The sequence below is a fragment of the Oncorhynchus nerka genome, linkage group LG20 (genome assembly GCF_034236695.1).
Source record: "Oncorhynchus nerka isolate Pitt River linkage group LG20, Oner_Uvic_2.0, whole genome shotgun sequence".
Classification (NCBI taxonomy): Eukaryota; Metazoa; Chordata; class Actinopteri; order Salmoniformes; family Salmonidae; genus Oncorhynchus; species Oncorhynchus nerka.
In genome coordinates this window covers 29,821,802-29,833,537 of record NC_088415.1, presented here as the reverse complement: position 1 = coordinate 29,833,537, position 11,736 = coordinate 29,821,802, and the positions used below count along the sequence as shown (strand labels likewise).

General features: G+C 42.1%; 1 protein-coding gene across 1 annotated transcript; it reads left to right on the top strand.

Annotated features, from left to right (window-relative positions):
• Positions 1 to 231: 231 nt before the first annotated feature.
• On the top strand, positions 232 to 2,148 carry LOC115101650 (MICOS complex subunit MIC10-like). Its single transcript, XM_029621110.2, has 4 exons — positions 232 to 368; positions 967 to 1,014; positions 1,660 to 1,766; positions 1,933 to 2,148. Exons 1-4 carry the CDS (start codon positions 305 to 307, stop codon positions 1,939 to 1,941), a joined length of 228 nt encoding a protein of 75 aa, XP_029476970.1. The 5' UTR covers positions 232 to 304; the 3' UTR covers positions 1,942 to 2,148.
• The last annotated feature ends 9,588 nt before the right edge of the window (positions 2,149 to 11,736 follow it).

The following is an 11,736-nucleotide window of genomic DNA, read 5'->3' as shown; positions in this document are numbered from 1 at the left end:
TAATGTTTAATAAATAGTAATCAAATTCCTCAAACTGTTTATTTTACAGCAAAAGGAAATGCTGACATTGCAAGATATTGGCCACCTGCTTGATGGATAGATTTGGTGAAAATGTCCCTTTAATCGGGATGCCGCTAAGACTTCTGGTCTTGGCTATAAAATTATCTTTGAATTTCCCAGTTCAGTCGCTAGATGGAGTATTATTATGTTCCTCTTCAAGTAAAACGAGCTATCGCGAGATCTAGATAACGGCTCCGAAATCCAAGGACTGCGTTTGACATTTTTAGCAAGCAAAAAACTAAACATGTCTGAAAAGGAACTGGGGAAAAAGCTGGATCGATGCCTCTCAGATAGCGCCGTTAAACTTGGTAAATAACTCAATTTGTTCCAGAACGTTAGCTATAGTCTGCTTTGCCAGATAATACAACTAAAAGTAACATGTCAGTATTAGCTAGCTATCACTTACTGCTAGCTACTGAGCTAGTTAGAAGGTCTGCTAAGGACGAGTAGTAGTAGTAGGTGGTGGTAGCAGCAGCCAGCCAGCCATCCTATTCTCGTAATATAGCTAACGTTAACTGTTACAGTATCAGTTAGTAATTTACAATCACTGTCAGTCCAGTTAGTCACATGGCTAGCGTGCAAGATGTGAATAACATATTTTGGTAGCCAGCAAACATTGTTGCTGCTACTACATAGTTATAACCTGTCAGTGTTTGTCCAAAGGGGGGTAGGGCCTAGAGGCATAAGATGTCTCAAGCCATTGGATATTCGTTTACATTTTCTAGGTAAATGTGTTAAAGGTATGATACTTTGGCATTATACAATGCTTTCATCGTGTATCCTTTTTGATGTACATTGGTGGAGACAAGATGGCTAGCTACATCTCTGCCAGTACAGGTTCTGGCCCCATATTTCCTGTCTCAGTTCTGTTATCTGAACATTTCTCCCTATGTTACTTGTTTTAAGGTGCTGGTCTGGGCTTAGGAATCGTGTTTTCTGTGGTATTCTTCAAACGTGAGTACTTTCACTGTTCACAGGATTGTTAACAATGGCCAGAGATAAACATTCTTTATGGGGTGCAGACTGATTATGCAAAATATGGAATATTTGCAGTGGAGCAGCCATTGTGGCCTTGACTATTTCACACTACTGACCTGAACCGAACCAAGCCAAGCCAGGTTGCATTGTGCTGGCCTGTTTGTGCATCAACCACAATTCCTGCAACTCTGCTGGAAAGGAGCATACTCAGCCCTGACCAGATGCATGTTAGTTACATAGCTAGCACATTAAATTTGCATCTAGGGAGGCTCTTTTGATGTTGTGAACACGTTAAGTCATTAATGAAGGGGGTTGTGCTTTTACATTGGTTGGTTCTCTGTGTGTTTGGTCTATCGCAATTAGTGCGATAGCCCAAAACTGTGCATTCGGTCAATTAACATGGGACTCAACAGGAGTTAAAAATATTGTGGCCAGACCATTTGGAACATAAACTCTCACTTGACCACGTGGTCTTAGTTCCCAGTCTAGGAAAGGACCATGTGAAAAGAAAATATCTGCACACAGCATTGTTTAGGTCATCACGGTAGTGTGACTCAGACATTTCTGTGAGTAAATGTATTTTCAAGAGAAAATAGCTTGGACAAATTTTGCTTTCCTCAGGACACACCTGGCCAGTTGCCTTTGGCTTAGGAATGGGACTTGGCATGGCATACACAAACTGCCAGAATGATTTGAGAGCACCATATCTAATTCTGAGAAACATTAAGGTCAGTATAAGAATCCATGCACATTTTGTATTGAGGATGTGTTACAAATGCATAGTATGTTGGACCTACATTCTGCTCAATATCGTACATTGTTCTTGCGTAACGTACTGAGATGTAATTCAAAATGAAAATTGACTCCCTTTTATGTTCACTATTTTCCTCACAGGAGCAGTAGCCAAACGTCAGTGAAGGACTGTCTGTCACATTTTTGTGATGCTTCGCATTTTGCACTGACCTTCAGCCAGACTAATTTCCTTCTGTGGGTTGACCCTTTCATATGTATTAGTATAATTTATATGTGCCTGAACAGGACAGTCTGTCTTTATTTAGATAAAATAATCATAAAATAAAGACAATTGAGATTGTGTGTGTTTTTAAAACAGCTGATTAGACGTGTAGTGTTTTATGTTCCATTTCACTCTTTGATACAGTTAAAGTCGGAAGTTTACATACACCTTAGCCAAATACATTTAAACTCCGTTTTTCACAGTTCCTGACATTTTAATCCTAATAAAAATTCCCTGTTTTAGGTCAGTTAGGATCACCATATTATTTTAAGAATGTGAAATGTCAGAATAATAGTAGAGTGATTTATTTCTGCGTTTATTTCTTTCATCACATTCCCAGTGGGTCAGAAGTTTACATACACTCTATTAGTATTTGGTAGCAATGCCTTTAAATTGTTTAACTTGGGTCAAATGTTTCGGGTAGCCTTCCACAAGCTTCCCACAGTAAGTTGGGTGAATTTGGGTCCATTCCTCCTGACAGAGCTGGTGTACCTGAGTCAGGTTTGTAGGCCAACTTGCTCGCACACGCCTTTTCAGTTCTGCCCACACATTTTCTATAGGATTGAGGTCAGGGCTTTGTGATGGCCACTCCAATACCTTGACTGTGTTGTCCTTAAGCCATTTTGCCACAACTTTGGAAGTGTGCTTGGGGTCATTGTCCATTTGGAAGACCCATTTGTGACCAAGCTTTAACTTAAACTTTTAATTGATGTCTTGAGATGTTGCTTCAATATCTCCACATAATTTTCCTTCCTCATGAAGCCATCTATTTCGTGAAGTGCACCAGTCCCTCTTGCAGCAAAGCACCCCCACAACATGATGCTGCCACCCCCGTGCTTCACGGTTGGGTTGGTGTTCTTCGGCTTGAAAGCCCCCCCTTTTTTTCCTTCCAAACATAACGACAAGCAGTTTGATTTTTGTTTCATCAGACCAGAGGACATTTCTCCAAAAAGTAAGATCTTTATCCCCATGTGCAGTTGCAAATCGTAGTCTGGCTTCTTTATGTTGGCTTTGGAGAAATGGCTTCTTCCGTGCTGAGCAGCCTTTAAGGTTATGTCTATATAGGACTCGGTTTACTGTGGATATAGATACTTTTGTACCTGTTTCCTCCAGCATCTTCACAAGTTTCTTTGCTGTTCTGGGATTGATTTGCACTTTTCACATCAAAGTGCGTTCATCTCTAGGAGACAGAACACGTCCTGAGCGGTATGAAATAACTCTCTGAAGTACCTTCAGGCGTCAAGGTATTGGAGTGGACATCAAAGCCTTCACCTCAATCCTATAGAAAATTTGTGGGCAGAACTGGAAAAGCATGTGCGAGCTAGGAGGCATGCAGACCTTACTCAGTTCTACCAGCTCTGTCAGAAGGAATGGGCCCAAATTCACCCAACTTACTGTGGGAAGCTTGTGGAAGGCTACCCAAAACATTTGACCCAAGTTAAATAATTTAAAGGCAATGCTACCAAATACTAATTGAGTGTATGTAAACTTCTGACCCACTGGGAATGTGATGAAAGAAATAAAAGCCGAAATCATTCTCTATTTCACATTCTTAAAATAAAGTGGTGATCCTAACTGACCTAAGGGAATTTTTACTAGGATTAAATGTCAGGAATTGTGAAACTGAGTTTAAATGTATTTGGCTAAGGTGTATGTAAACTTCTGACTTCAACCGTGCCAGCTTAATTTCATGACCAAGATTTTGATAGCTGTGCCATGTAAATTGAGATTTTTTGATGTACCGATTGTATGGTGTATTAGCTGGGATTTTATATATACAGTGGGGAGAACAAGTATTTGATACACTGATTTTGCAGGTTTTCCTACTTACAAAGCATGTAGAGGTCTGTAATTATCATAGGTACACCTCAACTGTGAGAGACGGGATCTAAAACAAAAATCCAGAAAATCACGTATGATTTTTAAGTAATTAATTAGCATTTTATTGCATGACATAAGTATTTGATCACCTACCAACCAGTAAGAATTCTGGCTCTCACAGACCTGTTAGTTTATCTTTAAGAAGCCCTTCTGTTCTCCACTCATTACCTGTATTAACTGCACCTGTTTGAACTCGTTACCTGTATAAAAGACAAATGTCCACACACTCAATCAAACAGACTCCAACCTCTCCACAATGGCCAAGACCAGAGAGCTGTGTAAGGACATCAGGGATTTAATTGTAGACCTGCACAAGGCTGGGATGGGCTACAGGACAATAGGCAAGCAGCTTGGTGAGAAGGCAACAACTGTTGGCGCAATTATTAGAAAATGGAAGAAGTTCAAGACGACTGTGACTTAGAAGTCCGTCACTGGCCGCGGGCACACATTCATCACTCCTCCCTGCTCCGTTATAAGATAAGTTAACAATGTGGGTCGACACACAAATTAGCTTCTGTCTTAATACATACATTTCACACTTGTCAGTGTTCATATTTAATATAAGCAATATTTATTATACTTATCTATGTTGTGGATGAGCGCGTTGTTTGTTCTGTTCCTCTATCTCCGTAGCTTCTGGGTATGCTGGATAAGGACCCGACATATATATATACTGCTCAAAAAAATAAAGGGAACACTAAAATAACACATCCTAGATCTGAATGAATGAAATATTCTTATTAAATACTTTTTTCTTTACATAGTTGAATGTGCTGACAACAAAATCACACAAATTATCAATGGAAATCAAATTTATCAACCCATGGAGGTCTGGATTTGGAGTCACACTTGGAAAACCACACTACAGGCTGATCCAACTTTGATGTAACGTCCTTAAAACAAGTCAAAATTAGGCTCAGTAGTGTGTGTGGCCTCCACGTGCCTGTATGACCTCCCTACAATGCCTGGGCATGCTCCTGATGAGGTGGCGGATGGTCTCCTGAGGGATCTCCTCCCAGACCTGGACTAAAGCATCCGCCAACTCCTGGACAGTCTGTGGTGCAACGTGGCGTTGGTGGATGGAGCGAGACATGATGTCCCAGATGTGCTCAATTGGATTCAGGCCTGGGGAAGGGGCGGGCCAGTCCATAGCATCAATGCCTTCCTTTTGCAGGAACTGCTGACACACTCCAGCCACATGAGGTCTAGCATTGTCTTGCATTAGGAGGAACCCAGGGCCAACCGCACCAGCATATGGTCTCACAAGGGGTCTGAGGATCTCATCTCGGTACCTATTGGCAGTCAGGCTACCTCTGGCGAGCACATGGAGGGCTGTGCGGCCCCCCAAATAAATGCCCCCCCACACCATGACTGACCCACCTCCAAAGCGGTCATGGAGGATGTTGCAGGCAGCAGAACGTTCTCCACGGCATCTCCAGACTCTGTCACATGTGCTCAGTGTGAACCTACTTTCATCTGTGAAGAGCACAGGGCGCCAGTGGCGAATTTGCCGATCTTTGTTCTCTGGAAAATGCCAAATGTCCTGCACGGTGTTGAGCTGTAAGCACAACACCCACCTGTGGACGTCGGGCCCTCATACCACCCTCATGGGGTCTGTTTCTGACCGTTTGAGCAGACACATGCACGCCTGCTGGAGGTCATTTTGCAGGGCTCTGGCAGTGCTCCTCCTTGCACAAAGGCGGAGGTAGCGGTCCTGCTGCTGGGTTGTTGCTCTCTTACGGCCTCCTCCACGTCTCCTGATGTACTGGCCTGTCTCCTGGTAACGCCTCCATGCTCTGGACACTATGCTGACAGACACAGCAAACCTTCTTGCCACAGCTCGCATTGATGTGCCATCCTGGATGAGCTGCACTACCTGAGCCACTTGTGTGGGTTGTAGACTCCGTCTCATGCTACCACTAGAGTGAAAGCACCGCCAGCATTCAAATGTGACCAAAACAACAGCCAGGAAGCATAGGAACTGAAGTGGTCTGTAGTCACCACCTGCAGAACCACTCCTTTGTTGGGGGTGTCTTGCTAATTGCCTATAATTTCCACCTGTTGTCTATTCCATTTGCACAACAGCATGTGAAATTTATTGTCAATCAGTGTTGCTTCCTAAGTGGACAGTTTGATTTCACAGAAGTGTGATGACTTGGAGTTACATTGTGTTGTTTAAGTGTTCCCTTTATTTTTTTGAGCAGTGTATGTACACACACACACACACAGTGGCAAGAAACAGTATGTCAACCTTTTGGAAATACCTGGATTTCTGCATATTTTGGAAAAAAATTGATCTGCTCTTCATCTAGGTCATAACAATAGACAAACACCATCTGTTTAAACTAACACACAAACAATTATACATTTCCATGTCTTTATTGAACACACTGTGTAAACATTCACAGTGCTGGGTGGGAAAAGTATGTGAACCCTTGAATTTAATAACTGGTTGACCCTCCTTTGGCAGAAATAACCTCAACTAAATGTTTTCTGTAGTTGCGGATCAGACCTGCACAACAGTCAGGAGGAATTTTGGACCATTCCACTTGACAACTTTTTCAATTCAGCAATATTCTTTGGTTGTCTGGTGTGAACCGCTCTCTTGAGGTCATGCCACAGCATCTCAATCGGGTTGAGGTCAGGACTTTGATTGGGCCACTCCAGAAGGCATATTTCCTTCTCTTGTTGATTTACTTTGTGTTTTGGGTCGTTTGTCCTGTTGCTTCACCCAACTTCTTTTGAGCTTCAATGGACGGACCGATAACCTTATATTCTCCTTCAAAATGGCTTGATAAGCTTGGTAATTCATTTTTCCGTCGACGATAGCAAGCTGTTCAGGCTCTGATGGAGCAAAGCAGCCCGAAACCATGATGCTCCCTCCACCATACTTTACAGTTGGGATGAAGTTTTGATGTTGGTGTGCTGTGCCTTTTTTTTCTCCACACATAGTGTTGTGTGTTCCTTCCAACCAACTCAACTGCCGTTTCATCTGTCCACAGAATATTTTGCCAGTAGCGCTGTGTAAGATCAAGGTGCACTTTTGCCAACTTCAGACAGCAATGTTATCTTTGGACAGCAGTGGCTTCTTCCGTGGTGTCCTCCCATGAACACCATTCTTGTTTAGTGTTTTACGTATCATAGACTCGTCAAGAGATGTTGGCATGTTCCAGAGATTTCTGTAAATCTTTAGCTGACCCTCTAGGATTCTTCTTAACCTCATTGAACATTCTGCACTGTGCTCTTGCATTCATCTTTGCAGGACGGCCACTCCCAGGGAGAGTAGCAATAGTGCTGAACTTTCTCCGTTTATAGACAATTTGTCTTTCCGTGGACTGATGAACATCAAGGCTTTTAGAGATACTTTTGTAACCCTTTCCAGCTTTAAGTAAGTCACATTCTTAATCTTAGGTCTTTTGAGATCGCTTTTGTTTGAGACATGCTTCATATCAGGCAATGCTTCTTGTGAATAGCAAACTCAAATATTGTTAATGTTTTTATAGGGCAAGGCAGCTCTAATCAACATCTCCAATCTCATCTCATTGATGGTGAACCATGATTCATCACTCCAGGGGAAGTGTCCACTGTTTCAGAGTCCAATGGCGGCGAGCTTTACACCACTTCTGCCGACGCTTTGCATTCCACAATGTGATCTTAGGCTTGTGTGCGATTGCTTGGCCATGGAAACCCATTTCATGAAGCTCCCGATGAATAGTTATGCTGACGTTGCTTCCAGAGGCGGTTTGGAACTCTGTAGTGAGTGTTGCAACTAAGAATAGACTATTTGTTTTACTCGCTTCAGCACTCAGCGGTCCCGTTCTGTGAGCTTTGTGTGGCCTACATTTTTAAGACAAAGTGCCGAAACAGAATTGGTTTTCAGTTGTTGTGTGTACATGGACAACACAAGCATTCAGCCATCTGCTAATTTTCTCATTGATGAAACATTTGATCTCAATACAGCTTTCTTTTCCCAAAACTATAATTTATTTACGAACAGAGTGGACTAAGTTTTGTAGACTTTACCCTTTGACAAAGTTTTTTTTTTTAAATGTTGTTTAGAAGGAGTGCAAGGGCAAATTGAATTATTGCACACACACTTCAGAGTTGGCGTTCCCTAACAGAAACCTGCAAATACATGCTAGAATACGCCAATAGAATGTCGCTTGCTCGTGCTAGGCTCTGCCCACCTCCTTGCTTGTTCTGTCCAGTATGATTCATTTGCTCCCATTGAAAACAACAGGCTGTGGTCTATCTTGGGTTAGTTATAAGAAAATCTTTGACTGCTCCTTCTGAGAAGTACCAATATGGTGGACGGTGGCTTCATAGCCCCTCTTTGGCCAATACAAAGCATCAGCAATCTAGTGTTTGTTTACATCATTGATCTGCACTAGAAATACTTGTCAAGTGTTTACCCTGCAAATCCCCTACCACCCAAACGGTGGAAATAATGAACAGCTGACTGAATTCCTATGATACACAGGCCTTCACTTATGTCAATAGTTTCACTTTACAACTTTATTGAAGAGGGACCCCTTGGTGTAACAGCTAAGGTGGTGTGTTGACTGTCACAACGTTGTGGGTTCAATCCTCGGTCAGGACCACCCCCTGATTTTTCTACAATATTGTCAGAAGTGGGTTGGACCCCAAGAGCATGTAGCAGGTGTGAGGAATCTACAGGAGTGAAGTACTCTGAGAAGGAAGGGGGTAGTGTAGCAACCTCATCAAGAGGTTCAGATCTCTTGGCATAACAGCAAAGGTGTTGACAGTCACAAGGTCACAGGCTCAAGCCCCAGTTAGGACTAACCCTGACTTCACAATGTTGTAAATATTTGTATTGTTCTGTATTTTTATTGTGAGTGCTTGTGAGTAAAGCTTTTTGATGGTGTTGCAAACACACCACCTGGCACTTGACTGTGCAGATGCCAATAAAGACGGAGGAGGAGATTTCCAATGTAGCCTATTCATAATACATCATGTGAAAAATGTGGCTGCTAATAGGTGTATTTTTTTGTTGTCAATATTACAAAGAACACAAATATTCCAGTAAAGTTAACAAGTAATAGAAGTCTTGGTTTTAATAAAATAATCATTGGCAAATGTCTAGTCACTTACAGTAGTTTTATTGTCAAATGTCCCGGTCACTTGAGAACAAGATGGTTTGTATTTATTACTGATTCCAAGGCAGCAGCTACCCTTCCTGGGGTCCAGCAAAATTAAGCCAGTTTATACCATTTAAAAAACATTACAATACATTCACAGATTTCACAACACACTTGTGTTCCCCCAGGCCCCTATTCTACCACATCTACCCTACTAAATCAGTGTGTATAGTGTGTATGTTGTCGTGTGCGTGTGCATGTCTGTGCCTATGTTTGTGTTGCTTCACAGTCCCCACTGTTCCATAAGTTGTTTTTTTAATCTGTTTTTTAAATCAAATTTTACTGCTTGAATCAGTTACTTGATGTGGAATAAAGTTCCATGTAGTCATGGCTCTATGTAGTACTGTGCTCTTCCCATTGTCTGTAATGGACTTGGAGAATGTGAAGAGATGTCTTGTGGGGTATGCATGCGTGTCTGAGCTGTGTGCCAGTAGTTTAGATAGACAGCTCGGTGCATTTAGCATGTCAATAACTCTCATAAATACAAGTAGTGATGAAGTAAATCTCTCCTCCACTTTGAGCCAGGAGAGATTGACATGCATATTATTAATATTTGCTCTCTGTGCTGCCCTGTTCTGAGCCAATTGCAATTTTCCAAAGTCATTTTTTTGTGGCACCTGACCACACGACTGAACAGTAGTCAAGGTGTGACAACTAGGGCCTCCCGGGTGGCGCAGTGGTTAAGTGCGCTGTACTGCAGCGCCAGCTGTGCCATCAGAGTCCCTGGGTTCGCGCCCAGGCTCTGTCGTAACCGGCCGCGACTGGAAGGTCCGTTGGGCGACGCACAATTGGCCTAGCGTCGTCCGGGTTAGGGAGGGCTTGGTCGGTAGGGATGTCCTTGTCTCATCGCGCACCAGCGACTCCTGTGGCGAGCCGGGCGCAGTGCTAGCCAAGGTTGCCAGGTGCACGGTGTACCCTCCGACACATTGGTGCGGCTTAGTATGCAGTACGTTTGCCAATAAATTGGGCTGCCAGACTTTAATTTTCTTAATGGGTGCTTATTAGTAACTGGAATAAGCAATTTCATAAAAGTACAGCTTCTGGTTCCTCGTCATTACACACCACAGACCAGCAATATTCTTTACATCATCAACATATGAATCACTACAGCACTACCAACATGATGTGAAAAGCTATAATATTCCATGCTTTTCAAAAACTTGTCTGATGAGTGATATAAGTATACTACAGTCTAAATACTGTAGTATTCCCATATGTATATACTATTCACTGTAGTGTTTTTGCTAACATGACTAGTATATTGCAGTAACACCTGCTGATTAGGGTTAGCTAAAATGGCACAACTACCAGACTACGCCAGTTACTGTTTAATGAGGGGAACACCTCAACCAGAAAATAAGACAGGTTCGTGACAGGCCACCTATTGAGTTGGGTCAACAGTTCTGAGCAATGTAATGGTCCAGACAACACCTTAGCAAAAATATTCTATTTTTATTACAATTTTAACATTAAGTGTTTTAGGCAGGTTCTGGACCCATTAAATGGCAACAGTACCTAGGCAGATACAGTATAAAGAACAAGCAATGTTTATTAAAGCTTGGAAGATTAGGTTTGCTTGTTTGACACCGATAAATAACACACATGAACAAGAATACACCAAAATGACTTTAGATCTGTTTCTTCCACTAGATGGCTTCCTGAAATGCAACACTGCATTTACAGAGAATCAGCTAAACGGGTTCACAAGATGACCAAAAACAGGTACAAACAATACTGTACTTCTGGTGAAGTCTAACAAAACAGCCCCCACTATCATTTAATCATCCATTTCTCTCAGCATATCATCAGTAATTTGTGTAAGTGCTGTGCTTGTTGAGTGACCTTCCCTATAAGTGTGCTGAAATTCCAGGGTATTGGGTTTGATACCTGGTACCACCCATGCTTAAAATGTATGCACGCATGACTGCTAAATGGCATGTATTATAAATCAAAATGAAAAACATTTGGAAATAATCTGAGTGCAAAATAAATACAAACCATCATAAATTGTCATGCCAGCATGATGAATCCAGCAAGGATCCCAACCACAGTGCATTAGAAATATAACTTCCTCACATCAAAGATTTTGTCTGAGGTCACTGTCCAGCTGGAGGGTCAACCTGGCAGGGCATTAAGTGCCCTGTGGGAGCTGCAGAAATACCTGGAAGAGGTAAAGGGTGTCATATTTACAGTCACCTCTCCAGTTCTGGCAGTCAAGGATTGTTGTTTATCCAAAGCTGTGCCTTGTGGGACTGGAACTGGTTTCTGCACATGCGTTCGTAGAATATTCTTCGTCTGTGGACCACTGTCATCAGGGTTGAGAAACCGAATGACCACCTCTCTGGAACGCATAGTCTACTTGAAGATAAACCAGAATATACACACACACACAAGCTGGCTTGCTGTGAACTGATAGATGTTTTTGCTGTTGCAGCTGTTTTTCTTAACCCTATTTGAAAGGGTTAGTCAGTGATAAAGGTTTCATTTTACATAAGCATAATATCAGGTAAAGGTACCTAATTCTTACATCTACTACTAAAGTTTTAAAAAAGCATTGGATTGGTGTAAACAATCCACCCATCTAGGCGCTTATCCAAATTAAACCTACCGTACCAGTCAAAAGTTTGGACACACCTACTCATT

Coding starts and splice junctions, on each gene's coding strand:
- LOC115101650 (XM_029621110.2), top strand. CDS start 305: ATGTCTGAAAAGGAACTGGGGAAAAAGCTGGATCGATGCCTCTCAGAT. Junction 369..966: donor AGATAGCGCCGTTAAACTTG/GTAAATAACTCA, acceptor ACTTGTTTTAAG/GTGCTGGTCTGGGCTTAGGA. Junction 1,015..1,659: donor TTCTGTGGTATTCTTCAAAC/GTGAGTACTTTC, acceptor TGCTTTCCTCAG/GACACACCTGGCCAGTTGCC.